The sequence below is a fragment of the Centroberyx gerrardi genome, chromosome 10, assembly GCF_048128805.1.
Source record: "Centroberyx gerrardi isolate f3 chromosome 10, fCenGer3.hap1.cur.20231027, whole genome shotgun sequence".
Classification (NCBI taxonomy): Eukaryota; Metazoa; Chordata; class Actinopteri; order Beryciformes; family Berycidae; genus Centroberyx; species Centroberyx gerrardi.
This window is the reverse complement of record NC_136006.1, coordinates 15842255-15859902: the sequence shown is the minus strand read 5'-3', so window position 1 is coordinate 15859902 and position 17648 is coordinate 15842255. Positions and strand designations below refer to the sequence as shown.

At 39.4% G+C, this 17648-nt stretch overlaps 2 protein-coding genes across 2 annotated transcripts; one reads left to right on the top strand and one right to left on the bottom strand.

The window, feature by feature from the left end:
* Positions 1 to 671: 671 nt before the first annotated feature.
* Positions 672 to 7064, top strand: cirsr (corepressor of RBPJ and splicing regulator). The gene is made up of 10 exons (XM_071917919.2): positions 672 to 820; positions 1787 to 1881; positions 2545 to 2618; positions 2773 to 2786; positions 2911 to 2963; positions 3072 to 3120; positions 3542 to 3662; positions 4511 to 4617; positions 4986 to 5071; positions 5830 to 7064. The coding sequence occupies exons 1-10, from the start codon at positions 749 to 751 to the stop codon at positions 6545 to 6547; spliced, it is 1389 nt and encodes a 462-aa protein (XP_071774020.2). The 5' UTR covers positions 672 to 748; the 3' UTR covers positions 6548 to 7064.
* Positions 7065 to 9348: 2284 nt separating this feature from the next.
* sp9 (sp9 transcription factor) lies at positions 9349 to 11271 on the bottom strand. The gene is made up of 2 exons (XM_071917916.1): positions 11251 to 11271; positions 9349 to 10647 (listed from the first exon to the last, which is right to left on the bottom strand). Exons 1-2 carry the CDS (start codon positions 11269 to 11271, stop codon positions 9349 to 9351), a joined length of 1320 nt encoding a protein of 439 aa, XP_071774017.1.
* Positions 11272 to 17648: the final 6377 nt, after the last annotated feature.

The window sequence follows — 17648 nt, the reverse complement described above, 5'->3', positions numbered from 1 at the left end:
ATTATTATTATTTTTTTTAGATTAACATATTTAATCGTCATTCAAGACTATTCTCGCACTATGTCCCATGTTACTTCTATCTTTTAATAGGCCTAAATTGCTTCCAAATGTTTTCAAGCCAGCTTTGATAACTGATGACAAGAAGCTCATATGATTTGAACCCTAATAGATTCCAGCCTGAGCCACAAGGAGTCTATGACTTTTCTCATATAGGCAATGTAATTTTCGGGATACCTTTGCACTGAAATAATGCTTTTTCTATTAGATTCTGGTTTTCTGTTTTCTATTGTGTAGGAGTATTTTGATATATTTGATCTGTTTGTAATGTATGGCCTATTCATGTCCATTATGGGAATTGTAAGATCAAATTTGGAGTCTCTGATGCAGGTATGGCCATTTAATATACAATCTCACTGACTGATTGATTTACATGCAGAAAACATTTCTCAGCGTAACTGAATAATGTTATTGGTCTATAATTTTTTTTCTGAATAAAGATATATCAATCTATATATGTATAGTGAAATGTGCCATTTGACATATTACTTATGCAAAACAACAGTTTCACCTGAAAAACAACTGTTTCCCCTGATGTTTTTCCTTAAAGCTACAATGCAATAAGGAACCATCTTCATCCTGACGGAGCTTGTTGTTTACGTCGTTGCGGCGGAAGCTAAAGCTAGCGATTCTGTGCCAGCTAACGTTACGCTTTCCATTCAACTAACATTAGTCTATAAGTTGTTCAGTCATGGGGAAGTCATTTGCTAATTTTATGTGTAAGAAAGATTTCCACCCTGCGTCGAAGTCAAATATCAAAAAGGTGAGTGCTACTGGGTAACGCTACAGAACATTAACGTTTGGTTAGCCTGCTAACTAGCTAAGCTAATGTTGTCATTGCATAGCAACTAACGCTAGCTAGCTAGCTTACTAGCTTACCTTGCGTGTTTCATAGTTGATTAACGGGAAGAAAAAAAAGTCAAAGTAAACACTTTGCTTAACGACAAAACCATCTGTTAAACATCTTAATTGCCAAGTTTTAAACGATAGCAATAGTAACTACCTTGGTGATCTGAGCTAACCGTCTAACTTCTAACTTTCTTTACGCTAAGAATTGCATTTTCTGCCTCAATTCATTGATTGAACTTTTCTTAACGTTAACATCGGTCCACCTCTGTAATTAGTTTTGCTGTAATTAGAAATATAATTTACCCGTAAAAATCTAAAATAATTCAATAAGTATGTTGGATTGTTTTGTTTACTAATGTGTTTAGATACAGTAAGTGGGTATGTCAGTAATGGCATGTAGTACTGTACTTTTTATACACGGGTATAAAAAGTACAGTGTGTCTCAGGCAAGTAAGCAGGCCCAAAAAAGCAGTAGTTACAAAGGCATGAGTTGATGGGGAGATTGTATCCTGTAATCCAGTGGTTCTCAACGAGGGGTCCGGGGATCACCAGGGGTCCTTGAGGGGGTTCCAGGGGGTCCCCAGCAAATTGATGAATTGTTAAACTTAAGCATTATTTAATTTAACACAAAGTTAACACAATTAGAGAGGTAGAAGAATGACTATTTTGATCATAGTTTCACTGTTATCTCTCAACCTACACTACAGATAGTCTTGGAATTCTGGACAAAATCATATCTAACAATAAAAATATTCTCAGATTTGGGTCCGAGAGACAAAATCTCATCAAGTTAGGGGTCTGTGGCTCTAATGTGTAAATTAGGGGGTCCTTGATATGAAAAAGGTTCAGAATCACTGCTGTAATCCTCTTTATTTTACAGGTATGGATAGCAGAACAGAAGTTGACTTTCGAGAAGAAGAAGCAGGAGGACCTTATGCAGGCATACCTGAAAGAGCAGGAAACTTACAACAACAGGTTAGATAAATATTGCACAGCTCTGCTGCAGGAACAAACCTTGTTTCTCCAAAAATTCTGCTTCTGAATATCTGCTTCATTTTTAAAGTGATGGTCATAAATTATACATACTGAATAATTTTTGTGGGCACTTGGATAATGAAACTTACTCAGCAAATGGAGGTCTTCATTTAAGTCAAGTCAAATTGTATTTGTATAGCACATTTCATACAAAAGCAACACAATGTTCTTCACAAGGCCAAGAGCAATACATGTATAGTAAAATAAAATAATAACATACACATCATCATACATTCATACATACATACACATGTACACAGAGGACATAGATGTAAAGTGCATATAAATTCAGGTAAAACAGGAGCAGATATTTGCTCTAAAAAAAAACAACATTGGTGTGTTAAGTCAAAAGACCTAGTTAAAAACAGCAGTAAAAAAAATGTTTTAAGTCTACTTTTAAAAGAACTAAGTGTTGGGGCACCTCTGTCACCTGGCACTTAGCGTTAACTTTAGTGATACGGCTGTTTGTATCTGTAGTCCCTCACAATGAAGGAGGTCTATGGCCCTTTTCTGAAGACCTCCTCCTACTTTATTTTGTTTGGCTAAGCTTTTATGTTTCATTTTGTACTGACATTTAACTTATCATTGTTTGTATTACTCTAGATTGTTGATGGGGGATGATCGTGTTAAAAATGGTCTCAATTTCATGTATGAAGCTCCACCTGGAGCATCCAAAGGTAAATCATAACAGTCACTTGAGCTGAACATTTCTGACTGTTGCTAAATTAATATTAGTTCCCGTTTTAAACTTCTGATTGTTTAGAAAATCATGCATAACCTCATATTAATTGTTCATTTTTCCCATTTCATAATTGTCCGTCTGCCCTGAAGAGGAAACAAAAGAGGTAAAGCAGAGTCAATTACGAACCAACACAACTGCATGATAAGTACATGTTCTGAACCAGTTTTAAATTGTTACCAGAAAGGTTTACATATTAGAATTCATAACTAAAATGTGTCTCTTTTCAGGAGGGGGAGTCAGATTACAAATTTGAGTGGCAGAAGGTGGCTCCTCGAGAGAAGTAAATAATTGATTTTTACACACACATTTTCACCATTAAAATCTTGGCAGTATGTAGACCAGTGCTATGTCAGAGTTGGCAATATTTCTTCTCAATTTTCTCATATAGGTATGCAAAGGATGACATGAATATTAGAGACCAGCCATTTGGGATCCAGGTGTGGTGATCTTTCAAGGATTTTTCATTTTGTTAAACCCTAGATAAAGTTACAATATGCGTTTTCCAATTTGATGTTTCAGTGTCATAATCAGTTGCAAATCATTTACCATTTGAATTGGAAAAGTATATGTATTATACATTTGAACCATATATACTCTACATTAGGAATTTTCAGAAATTAAAAAAAGGAGCTTCTCTTATGAATTAAAGTTTTTTGATTAATGAGATAAATTCCCTCGAGCTCCACTTCAGTTTGATGGGAATCATGTTTTTGCTTTGTTTTGAGGTGTTGACATGGCCATCATATTTTATTAAATGATCATATAGAATGCGATTTCATCTCAAACATCAAACATGCCTCTGTGAAATTCAGACTGGTAGAACAGAGATATTAATGTCTATTGTCCTTTAATTCCCAGGTCCGCAACGTGAAATGTATCAAATGTCACAAATGGGGCCATGTGAACACAGACAGAGAGTGTCCTCTCTATGGGCTTTCTGGTATCAACGCCAGCTCTGTGGCCACAGAGGAAGCAGCAGGTAGAGTATATCATAAGTGTCATAAACAATGTCATCAGCGAAGACATTTTCCGCTGCATTTTTTTTCTTGTACATGGTAATTTGAACAAACAATGCATTTTTACTCATAACATTGTGTAATATTTACGATATAAACCATTACCTATTCTATATTGATGCTATTGAATTAAATTGTCAAGTAGGCATTGGTGCAGACATTATAGGCTTTAGTAGAGGGTCATACTAACATTTGCATTATCTACATTAAGTATTTCAAGTATAATCAATACAATAATATTTTCACCTTTTAATATTTGGTTCCAGAGAAATGCAGATTTATTTTAAACATGTGTCAGTGTTAATTTTGCACTGGAAAAACTGTAAAATAATTTTGTCTGGTATAAAAAAAGAGAAAAAGAATATCTCCTAGGCTGTTGGATATTTGTGGCCAGTGGCATAGCCTTTGTCTGTCACAGACGTTGCAGCAGGTACAGCGACTGTATCTCCCCTCTCATGTTTCAGCTGGAGCTCCCAGTCTTGAGCTGATTCTGACTCCTGCAATCAGGGAGTTGAGTAGTAAAGTAACATGTTTACTCTGGGAGAGTCCAGTGCATGGTGTTGATGGCGGAGTGCTGTAATGGTGCCCCTCCTGTGCCGAGAGAAAAAATGCAATTATTGTGTATTCTGATTCTCCTAACTGCTGCTTTGGCAGAGAATGATATTGTATGATTTGCTCAGCCGGAAGTGGAGTGAGTTGATTTGATGTCCCATTCTGTTAACAAAGCCGCCCCTGAAATTCCCACTGTGGAGGTAGTGGTTGGCATGGGCTGACATCAATGGGACTCTGAGGCTGTGATTTGTGCTAACAGGTCCGTCGATGCACCCCTCGGAGTTAATGGCGGAGATGCGAAACAGTGGGTTTGCCCTGAAAAAATGTGTCCTTGGTAGGAATGCTACTGTTTGTGATCCATCGCAGGTAATCGTCTGTCTCACACTCCCATCTTCACACACATGGGCCGATATACCGACACACACACACACACTCCCCTTGAAAGAGAAAGACGAACAATATCCTTGGTATGTCCCTTGCCTAAATATGATTGCTGCAAAGTGGCCATTTATTGGGGTAAAACACTGAGCTATTCCAGTCTAAGCAACTTTAGGTAAGTGATAAGATTTGATGAAACAGGTTTTTATCACTGTTGAAAGGTATTGTGCTGATATAGTGCTATATAGATTTGCTCCCATGCAACAAATTGTATGCATTTGAGGGGTTTAGCGATGTTATACATCTGTCTTTTTAATTTCAATGTTGTCTGTTGATTTGCTGTGATACTTTTATAGGATTATGTGTCCAGTGATGAAGAGGAGGATCCCGAGGTGGAGTTTCTGAAGTCGCTGACGACCAAGCAGAAACAGAAGCTCCTCAGGTAGAAGTGCAACATAATTCACAAAATCTATTATTTAATGTATTAAAGTTTAAAGGACTAGCCCCACATTGAAATTATGGTGGCAATATTACCTCCTTATTGGATTTTTAAAAAAATGTTTATTTCCATGGTTTGAATACTTTTTTCACTCTCAAATTGATAGAGTAATCTTAAGATAAGGACCGACATTAAGTGGTAGCTAAATATGAATTTTAATTGTATTTTGATAATAGTTTTACATTTGCATTATTTGCAAAGGCTGCAACTAAATGGATGTGTGGATTCTGGAATCTGAAAGAGAGAAAGCATATTTTGATAGAAATGTGCATATTGTCACTGTAAGGTAAAACCTTATATCCCCCAACTGTCAACTTGTCTGGAACTAAAGAAAAACAGCCTTGTTTTCAGATTGACCACCATGCATTTTTGAGTTTATCCAGTGTTTTTTGGAAAGGGTTTCATAAGACCAAAGGGTTGTAGAATTTTCTCAACCTATAGAAGACCACATCACCAAAATTAGAGTTATGACATCTTCACACCATAACAGCAATACAAGAAAATTGTATTCAGGCGTGGAAGAACACTGAATAATACATATAAGTCTTCATTAGAATATTACATTACTCTCCATTAATATGGTGCTGTGTTTTCCATTGACATTTAGCTTAAACCTGGGTGTTACACACAGAACACATCAATCAGCTGTCTTTTTGGGGAGTGTAAATTCTATAGGAAATGTTTGTGTTTTTATTTTACAGGAAACTTGATCGCCTGGAAAAGAAGAAGGAGAAGAAGAAGAGCAAAAAACAGAAAAAGAAAAGCAAAAGAAAGCACAAGAAGAAGCATTGCAGTAGTGACAGCTCGAGTGACTCCTCCGATAGCAGCAGCGATAGCGACTCCGACTCGAGCAGCCATGGCAAGTCAAAGAGCCAGAAGAGAAAGAAGAAGAACAAGAAAAAAGAGTCCTGTCGGGATAACAGCACCGGGGGCGAGAGCCGAGTCAAGAGTCAGAAAAAGGGCTCTTCTCACAGGAGCAGGTCGCGGAGCCCTCACACTGCACACAAGCGGCCTAAAGAGGAGGCCGGAGATGACAGACAAACAAGGACAGAGAGGGGAAGGAGCGGGAGTCGAAAGCGCAGCCCGGAGAATAAGATCAAGCTGGAGGGAGGTCAAGAGAGAAAGAGACACAGCAGCAGGGACAGGCAGAGACCCAGCGGCTCCAGGTCCGGTCCCGACAGAAGCCGGAGCCGCGAGAGAGGCAGGGAGGACCGAGGTAAAGACAGGCATCACAGCAGAGGTGGGGAGAGGGACAGAGGGAGCACAGACGGAAGGAAGGACAGAGCTGCAGATGGGAGGAGCAGGAGCAGGGAGAGGAGGAAAGAAAGGGAGTGCAGACAAAGGAGCAGGAGTAGGAGCGCAGGCAGGAGTAGGGAGAGGAGAGAGAGGAGCAGAGACAGAGTAGAGAGGAAGCACTGACTTTCCCTATGACTGATTCATTTTATTTTAGTATTTTTTTTACCCCATGACTTTCTTTTTCCACATCCGTTCTTGGACAAAAATGTGTAATGTTTTGAATGTTCTTTGGGTTGACTTTTAAGGGATATTTTAACTAGGCAATCAAAAAAGAGAGAGCGCCTCATTATTGTGTGCGGGTCTTATTTTCTACCAGTAGAGGGAAGCAGTCTACAGAAAATAACTTGAGACAGACCACCACACACTCATGTTGCCCTGTATGGATATGTATAAATTAATTGATTACTAGTATAAGTAATTTGCACCTAAGGCCCTTTGATGGGTGTAAGCGTTAGTTTTCATGATCAGCTGGCCGCTAGCGAATTTACATTGTTTTTGTTGCTGCAGTATTTATCCCATGTTTTCATTGTTGTACAATTTACAGATCTCGAGATTGTATGACTAGGCGATAATGCCAGACAGTCGTGTATTCCTGGAGAAAGATGACTTTATTTGCTGATTAAATTTTTAACCCTCAGAACTTGCTGCTTTTATTTGCGGTGGATGATCAACATCATGGACCTGATGAAAATAATCACTCGAAATGTGGATGTTTCTTGATTGATTACCGGGAGTGTGCATGCTGATAAATTTTAATTTATTTGAATTTAGCTCATGCATAGGATTCCTTATATGAACAAACCACAGTTTTACCCACAATCATTTTTTTCCACGTGTTAATTTATCAGGCCGCAATCCTCGACTGGGTGTCATGACATGATGGCAGGAGAACCGCGTGAACCTTTAAGGAATGAAACGCGTCCTGCTCCAGGCCTGCGAGCGGCAAACTCCTCTTTGATCTCCGCTTATTGTGGCCTGGAAACAAATATGATTTCTGTCCAAATACCCAGCGAGTGGGCATGGCAGAGAAAAGACACAACAGCAATCACTGACCGCGTCTCCTGCAGCAAACTGCTCATCCCACGATGCATTTCAGGCTTCACTGTCTTGTTGACATATTTTAATTTGATTGGCAAAGCCCGTTAAAAAACTAAATAATAGTCTAATTTTATTCTTTTATTTTAAGCCACCTGAAATGGAATCTAAAATAGCCCTAATTATTTCCCTCGTATTATCACATTCACATTAATTGGCTGCCCTAAAATAAAACTAATGATTTGACACCATTCAGTCTTTGAAATCGAGACTGGAGAAAAAAAAAACGTATCTTATTACAATTTAAATTTTCTCTCAGTATAAACTGTTGTATGTTGATTGCTAAAATTTAACATTTTTATATTTTTCTGTTGCTGTTAGTTTGTATTTTTATATATTGATGAAATTCAAATTGTCATTCTAATTTGATAGTTTTCACTATGTGACAGTTTCCTTGAAGCCGGCTGCACAAAAGGAAATGAAAATAATTTCCCTCTATTGCCTTCTGGTCAATTTAACTTCCTCTTCAAAAAGAGGGTGTCTGGATGAGATGCTTTTCCCTGACGTATTCCCAGGCCCGGACTCACGCTGTAATTATTCCCCGGGTTTTTCTTTGAGAGTCGGACGCTGCACTGGGTAAGCACAAAGAAGTCAGAGAGCATCCTTGAACCCTTTCAATACGGGGCCACTGATATTCAAATAACATGCAGGCACCATTTGACTGCGCTGAGCAAAGAGCATTTCAAATTCAACATTTGCATGTGGCTCTTTGCCCCTTCTTTTTCAAAAGTTTAAAAAACTGTTCCCATAACATCTAGTGGTTTCTGGCAAAGAGAAAGATGCCTTATCCTTATTCTTGGGCCACCGTTTGGTATGCAAATTAAAGCAGTTAATTTGGACAATTAGAATAAATATTCAGGGACCTTTGTCATCAAACCCCCTTGGAAACCCCCAGATAAAGTGAAATTGAACAAAAGATGTCTCGGAGATTAATTAGATATTTGATAAGACACGAATCCCTAATCGCAAATACAAGACACATGGGGCTGTGATGTGCTCCAAGTCATAATTAATACCATTTAACAAGATTTTCATTTGGGCATGAAATGTCTTTTCCGGGGCATTAACCATTGATTTATTCCATAGAGGAAATAGTCAAAGTCAAGGTACGATTACGTGATAGACTTTAAGAAATATACTCTTTCTGAATAACATTCAGTTTTTAGTAAAATAAATTTGTAAGTAAGCTAGAATTTTTTTTATTTGATTTAAGGCCTGAAGAAAAATAATGTGGCAACATAAGATAAAAATCTACATCACACAATTACAGCCTCGGGTTATTTTTTTTAAAGATGTTTTTAATTACGATAAAATGAAAGGCTTATACGTGTGACTTTATACAGGTAAACATTTATATATATATTTTTTAGCAAAGAAATAAAATGGTTAACCAATGTTTAAAAAGCTGTGTACATACATATCCACAAAGTGCGTCGAAAGTAAACTCCCTGATTTTCAGGATACCAAACACGAATAAAACAATCATAACATTTACATGAAAATAACACATAGTTAGCCGTCATATACAAGATGTAACTCACATTGTCCAACCAAGTTCAACAGGTTTCGCGCACCCTTATAGCAAACATCCATTTCATTCTCAAGTTGTCTTAAAAATGTCCATAGGCCTATATCATTCTGTATTTTCTTTAGACGGTTTTGCGAATCAATTAGCCTATTCGTTACGCGTGTGAAGAATAACTTTTTTTTTAAGCTTTGCAATCGCCTCCTGAAATATTTTCTCCCATTATTGTCTTTCAGATTAGACCCGTTTTCATTGCTGTGCAGTTTTGAATCTGGTGTGATGTTGGCTGATCTTACAGGAGCTATTAGGGCTCGTCATGAGGAGATGGATCCTTAACAGTGATTCTGGGGTTTACCCCTTCTAAAATAAGTTCTGGGGACTCGGACCTCGGGGTCTCCAGGTTACTGGTGTCGGTGTCACTGTCGCTTCCCTTTTTGCCTCCTCCACCGGCCGTGTGCGTTTTGATGTGCTTGCTCAAATGGTCACTCCTCATAAAGCGCTTGTTGCACACCGGGCAAGCAAACCTTTTCTCGCCGGTGTGGGTGCGCAGGTGTCTCTGGAGTTCATCGGATCTCGTGAATCTTTTGCCACAGAATAGCCAGTTGCAGACAAAAGGCCGCTCGCCGGTGTGCCATCTCAAATGAGCTTTGAGGTGAGATGTTTTGCCATACACTTTACCGCAACCGGGAATATGGCAACTGTGCAGTCCTTTCCTCCGGAGGCTGGCCCCCGCGGGTCCCAGCCGCTCAGCCTCCTGGCAGTTCGGACAGTCACATGTTGCTCTGCCGGAGTACCTCCTGGATGACCTCGAAGAGCTACTTATTCCTGAACTGGCCCCTGAAATCATGGCGTTGGCGGCGGACGCGTCTGTGTACGTGGGGATGACCGTTTTGAAGCCCTCCTGTGTTAGCAGGTGCTGACTGGTCGACAGCAGATGAGACGCGGACGGGCTGATTCCAGTGGAGCTGAACGCCGAGTGGGTCAGCGTGGAGAAGTCCGGGTTGTAGCCGCTGAGCTGGGAGTGGATGGCTTGGGGCGTCCCGGAGTGCAGGGAGGTCTGGAGGGTGCTGGCTGGGTTCTGGACATCGAGCCAGGAGCCGGGGTTAGTGTGGACGTCCCACCATGAGGACGCCCCGTTGGCAACATCGCCAGAGATGGTTGAGTGGAAACCGGACTTGTACCACGACTCATACGGGTGTGCCATCCCCACCCTCGGGTACAGAGTGTCTGCTGATGTGTGGACTTTGGAGATAAACGCTGACTGTCCAGGCTCTTGAGATGTGACGCTCGCGGAGTTGGAAAACAGACCGCTGTACTCTGTGGAAAACGCAGACGAGGTCGGGGAGGTGGAGGCTAAGCAAAAGGCGCTGTTGCCTGTGCCACTAGTCGATGTTAGTCCTGTCGATGCGCGGCTTGTTGCCACCGTGAACCCGGGGAGACTGGATCCCAAGTTACAACTGGAGGAGGACCTTTTCCACGGATGAAATCCACCTTTGGAGAAAGCGCTCGAATCAGGTAAAGTGGTGAGAGGACTGGTGTTACCAATTTTGTTGCAAGTTGCAGCCAGCATAGCTAGAGGGGTAGTTCCAAAACGTGGCTCTTCCTGAAAAAGACAAAAAGTTTGACTTAAAATCACGCATTATACAACAACAGCTACAGCTGAAAAGTTCTCTGCTCTGGCTAACCGGAGGATTGGCGACTCGACAAACCAGGATTTCAACTAATACATTATTACTCAACTCAAATTATTAGGTTAGAAGTGTAATTTGAAATTAGAAATATGTTGTTTTGGGAGAGAGAGGAGTGACAATTATAATTCTTAACTGCTCGATTGCTTTGTTTGAAGTGTTTGTTTTAACACGCACATAGCAATCAAATATAAAAAATATAAGGAAGAGTAACTAATAAAGACTTTAACAAATGTTATTTACCGACTTGCTGAAAATATTAACTGAATCAAACATCATCGACAATGGATATACAGAATGCTGACTCGAAAGTTTGACCATGTTTAAGATGCCGCCAAGCTTTTCCAACAGTGAAAAGCTTGTTTTTAGGTTTAAACAGCTACAGAAGCAAGTTAAGGAACAATAAACACCAACAGTAAAGCTCAAAAGCACGCACGTCTATAAAAGTAGCTGATACTTTTTCGTGGCAGAGTAACTTTACGCACAACTTTTACGCACGAATACAAAATCACACTCACCCCAAGTATAGACGTAGCCATATCCAGGGTCTGTGCTATGATGAGATTGTTCGCGATTTCAATGCTGTACGTTTCCAATTTGAATCAGATACACAGCGCTTTACTCAGGTCACACGGTTTCTCTCTTGGCTCGCAGCTCCCAACACTACCTAGTTGTAGAGAGCGTGTTCTTTGAAGTACAGCTGGCGAGGACGCGCAGCCAATCTAATAGCTGCATTCATAGCCGGAGATGAAGTCAGCCAATGAGAGGCCCGACCGCAGACAGAAACACCAAAAACCCTCCCGTCAATCATCTGTTGTGCAGCCTCTGCTCTGACTGTCATACAAGATACGATTTGGTATTTTTTTAAATGCATACAGATATTTTTATGTATTCTCACACGAAGGTTCAATGTCTCCTTTCATTGCAGAATTGAGTTCACACACCAGTTCTCCAAGAGGTAAGCGTTTCACTCATTTCAAGACGTGTTTTTGGGACTGTGGTGACACACTCCTGTGTATAGTTCTAGGTTTCTCTTCTGATTTTTAATATTCAGATCATGCGCAACACGTCATTGAGAAATTGTATTTAAGCACAGTGTATCCTCGGTAATGTGACAGACAATATTGTTGCGGTATGACTTTCTCAAAGCTGTGTACCATCGCCTGTTGAAGTGTTTGTTGTTTGTTAGTCATGGCAAAGCTCACGGGGCACGGCTTTTGTAGACAAACGGAAACAATTAATGTTACAAGTTGCCGAAGTACATGTGTCCGTGTAAACTTCAAGGAAAACATTGATGATTTAAGTTTACAAAGTAGCCATAGGCCTAACAGCACTGACATCACATCTTTAACTGCCGGGAGAGAATGTATGCGCTTCATTCACGACGTCCGAATAAAAGGACTCATCACTGAATAAATGAAGACAAATAGATAGGCCTATGGCTCGAAACAGATGAACTATGTTTACTTTCAGCTAAATTTATGCGCGAGCGTGTGTGTGTGCGCGCGTGCGTGTGTTCGCGTTCGCGCGCGACCGTGTCGTACGCGCTCCCTCCCTGCTTACTTGTTGGGGGGGTGAAGGTGAGAGGTTAATTAAAAATGACAGCTTGCTTTATCAGTGCGTGCAGTAGATTTGTTTTAAAAGACAAGAATTTAATAGGCGAAAAAAAGTTTCAGAATCCAGTAAATGCCCGATGCAAGGCCGCCAGTCATCTCCATTAAATTGATTTAATAGGAGGCAGGATGCCTGTCTTGTAGCTGTGAAGTGAAAATTTACGCCAAGCTAATCGCACATTTATGTGAATTGTGGAAAATTAAGAGTATACCGTGTTTCACCCATTTTCCTAAACTTATGAGACTATATTTTCTTAAGATCGCAATACAATAAGCCAACATGCTCCATAGCTTGTTAAAACACTCAGGGATAATGGCATAATGTAAAATTGACCTGCTCTGATGTGAATCATCATCCCTTTAAAAGTTAAAGCAATTTTCCAGAGAAAGGCTTCACCGAAAGATGTGCATTACAGTATTCAAAACGGGCAAATAATGCACCATTATGAAGCATGAATGCTGCCAGTCAACACAGGCGCAATTTGTTCAAATACTCTTTTTGCTTTAAATCCCCACCTTAGGAGGGGTGAATAAAAAACAATTTCATCAAATACTGAGCGCTGCCAAGAAAATTGAATCATTTTTGCAATCATGGCAATTTGGCGGAGTGCTATTACCGGTATTAAATGTCTATTCTACATAAACAAAGTTGATTGTCGCCAAAGAAGTGAAAATAATTTGATCGTTAATGAAAATGAATGCAACATGTAAGGGCATTTTTGACAATATACTTGCACATTTTAAAACGCACAATAGCCGTAGCCTTTAATTGTGTACAATCCATCTTTAAATAAATAAGCATGATTTCACGGGTTTTGCTCTACATTAATAAATGGTAGTCTTATAATATTATAGCCTGCTGCCCGTGTGTTTCAATTTTAATATTCATCTGTAAGTGATTATTTTTATATTGTTCAGTTAATAAGGATCAGTGGGACAGACCGTTTAGATGGAAATCATGACGATTGCAAGCCCTAACAAAGAACCCTTTGAAGGAATCACAGGATCTTTACATTTAAATAAACATGTATCGTTTTTATATGCATTGCCTGTAATTTATTTTGGAATTCAATTTATTAGGAATATTAACTTGGAATTATAAAACAATAGTGATTTCTCTTAGACTGCTTACTTGGGACTAAAGGGATATGATCTTGCCTTGTCATTCAAGTGAGAATTTTGAGTTGAATCTCTAATTCTGGACTCCATTCGTGAGCACTTTTCTGTGGCAATTAGGAGCCTATTACAAGCCATTAGATTGATCAATGTACCTTAAACAATGGGAATGATTTATTTGGTAGAACAAAACGCTCTGCATCTATTGTGATGAGTCTAAGTGATGGTACATCCATCAAGGCGTTAAGCAACAAAAGATAAATGATTAATTCAGACCTATTCATTTAAATTCTTGCTACAAAGGGTCCCCTACTTGCTTCAAATCCAGATGATTAGAGCCTCATTTTCTGCATGTTAAACTAGACAGGGTGCTGGACTGGGGAATGGTTTGTGCTTGTGTCCTGTGTACTTTAATTTGTATTTCTGCTGAGGGAAGTTTATTTGAAGACATTTAACTAATTGTTGTAATTTCCTTCTGCTCATGGGATGTGGCTACACCTGTTCCTCTCAAAGGGGGTTGGAGGAAACTATTAGTGCAAGGTTGTCATACTTTCATTTTATGGAGCTGTAGCGTGTACATTGTTGTGTGAGAAGTAAGCCACATTGTATCATACCAGAGCGGAGGATACTCAGTAAATGGAGAAAAGTGGGCAGAAACATGTTAAGTTCTTGTCAAGATGCTTTATCTGAGGAGACATTTTTGATCCTGTAATGTTCTTGGAGCTCATTTTTGTGCTAAATGTATTGTAATACCTCGTGAAATACAAAGCTTATGTCTTCATTCAATTTTTTTTCTTTTGTTATTTTTTTTCTGGGCATAAAATGGCAACGTCCGCATGTCATCTACTGTTTCCCATGAATTTGCTTTGGTCCTTGCTTCTCAGTAGGGAACCTACCTGCAATAGCTCCAACTTGCAGGTTGATAGATCATTGTTTATTCAATTGTAGGTAAAGATAGACAGACACAAGGGAATTGAAATGACAAACATTCATATGCGGTGTGAAATAAAATCTGCTCTACATGGGGGATTATTACTGTGGGAAATCCACAGGCTACAAAGCAAGGGCACATGGTAAAATTCATATGACCTGTCAGCATAGAGATGCAACTCTTTCACGGATAAGCTGAGCGCAGATGCATTTTAGTTAGACGACTGTCAAGAAAGAAGATTCAAATGTTAATGGTAAGCGGGCAGTTGTTGACAACACAATCAAGACTCTGATAAAGATTAACTACATTTTCAATACCAACTTTCTGTGTAAGATTGTGCTTGCAGCAGCTCATCAACCTGCATCAATACTATCAACACACTTTTGCTAAATTTAGAAGTACAGGTCAGCTTGCCAGCTAACAGTGTCAACTTTCGTTTCCAGAAACTGCACGTTCTATTTTGAGAGAGGGGAGTGAGCCAGTTCAAGTGCAGTCGACTGGATACATTTGAGGACTTAGCTTAGACCCTTTTCTCTCAATGTAGGATTTTTTTTGCACCGTAGTGGTGAGCTGCTTTGGTAGTCAGTATAAAACTAAGTGTGAGAAATGGCTCCAAAGAAGGTGTGTTTTGTGAGGAATACCTCCATTCACAGATGAGCATGTTGTAGGTTACGTAATGGCAAGTGCTCTTACTCACTACAGACATTACCACATTGTCTTTATTAGGGAAAGGAAGGTGATGGACCAAAGCCACCACCGCTGATTGGAAGGTTTGGCACCTCACTGAAAATAGGAATTGTCGGCCTGCCCAATGTAGGGTAAGTAAAAAGGTTTTGATTTACAAAGATAGTGTGTGCTTCTCGCCATGTACTCCATGCACCAACATGTGCTCTATACGCCACTGCACTATATCTGCCTTCCATGATAGCAAATGAGTTAAGGCCAGATTTAGACTGAGTAGAGCAGTAGATTGCATGACCTAAAAATATTCATTTTATATAAACATTGTGAATCTAGACATGCAGGTGACTATACAGACTCCATTTGGGATTTGACAGGAGGAGTTATGCAAGTTTACAGAAAAGCAGCTTTCACACCTTGTGCACATCACACTTTCGCTATATAGGAACCAGCAAAATGACATGCCGCATAAGATACATGATTTAAGATGCACACGGGAGCTAGAAACACACAGATCCTGCTCCTTGAATGTGTTTTCTTTAAGAAATACTGAAGTGTGCCCACAGATAGTGGAGCGGTTAAGTCTCTGGAACCATGTGCACCCCCATTAGCCTAGGATCAGCTACCTGCTTTCCCAAAATAAAGAATACAAATACTAAAGGTGGTTGGACTGCCCACTCTCCATTAAAAAACATTTGCTTCAAACATTACTGCTTTATTTCAGAAGATATAGCATGTAAGGATTGGTGATTGCTTGATCTGTTAGGTAATAAAAGGTCCAGTCTAGAAAGCACATTACCTAGAGTAAAATCTTAAAGCCCTCCAGCTACTCACAGCTCCAGCACCATGTGCTGTGGCTCTCTACTGTAATTTTCACTGTGTGTGTATGGTGTATGAGAGCTGTGAGCTTATGTGAACTGCAATATGAACTCTGGAGAAAGTGGAGGGTAAATCTTTGACTTCAAAAAATTATCAGTTTTGAGTTGAGTTTACTAAAGTTGTTTAAGTTCTGGTTACTTTTATTACACGTGATATGCACATGTGCATGCACATACTTCAAAATGTGTGTGTGTGTGTGTTTGTGCACGCGCACACATGTACATATCTGCTTGTGTGTGTGTGTGTGTGTATGGGCACTCATGACTGGAAATTTAATGTTAGCATGTTATGTAATGTTTGAATGATTGCTCTCATTTATTTTAATAAATGCCACAAAATTGACTATAAACTTTGAGGCCCTTTTTTCTCCAAAACATAGTTTGGTAACAGTCCAGACATAAAGGGGTGTATCCTGTTCAATATTTGGAGTACAAAGATAATATTCATATCACCAGAAAGCTTAAATTCTCCAACAAACTCAAAATGTGTCCAGGGATCAATGTGACTGAAGATGAAAAAGCAGGTCACATATAGACTAAAGGATGCCTGCTAATTCCTATAGTGTTCTGATATTTATGATAGTCTGGATTTATGAATGTGTATATTATTCGTGATATCTCTCAATGAAAGGTGAGCTGATGTCAGACTGCAGACAGTGTCTCAATTGACTCTTAATTAATGCTTAATTGCTTTATTAATACATTTTCTCCTATATGACAGCATTATGCCCTCCAACTCATTTAGTGAAAGGATGACTTGTTTAATTCTGTGGAACATCTTATAGACGTGTGTGTGTGTGTGTGTGTGTGTGTGTGTGTGTGTCACTGTGATTCATTCACAATCTGATTAACACCTAAAAAAAAGATAAAGAAGCAAAAACCTCTCTACAATGCCCAGTGATTGTAGAAAGGAACATAAAATGCATCAAAAGACATATTTCCCACAACCCCTCTTGTACATTCAATAAATCATATTAGGTTGACATTTTGACATATTAGGTTGAATTTTTACTGTGACAGCACATTTTACGCAAACATTTTAGTTTACTTGGAAATGGTGTAGTGTGGTGTGGTGGTGGTGGTGGTGGGGTGTCGCATTTTCATTCAAGTCAAAAGATTCACATCTCCCTCCTATTTTATTTTTTACAGCAACAACAATGGGGTTTCAAGCAGAGGTTGAGATGAGCAAGACATGTTTTTGTGTGCTTTGCAACTGTGACATAACTTTTTGGGCAGACATACAGTATATACTGTGTATATATACAAGAATTCAAAAACAGCAGACTTAGCTAAAGGAACCCTCTCTAAAATCCAGTAAGCTTTTGGTATGTATTGTATGTTTTTTTCAATTACAGGAATACAGGAAGGCCTACAGTAGTGAGAGGTCGTCTACCGTTCAGCTGACAGCTCATCTTTGGCGGCTCCCTAAAAAAGATTCTTTAGTCATTTTCGTAACAAAACTGTTGTTTTCAAGCTGCCTGGAAAAGTTCAAATGGAAAGAGATCAGAAAACTGTGCACGTAATGATCTTCTGAGAGACAGACAAGGCCCATGATGTCTAGACCTTATCCAGGTACTGTATTGTAATCAATGAAATTGAAGTCACAGGTATTGATGGAGTCAAGACAGGAGCAAGACAATTTCACTTACACTTGAGACAGGTTGAGGGCAAAACTCTCCAATACTCTTGTAAAACTT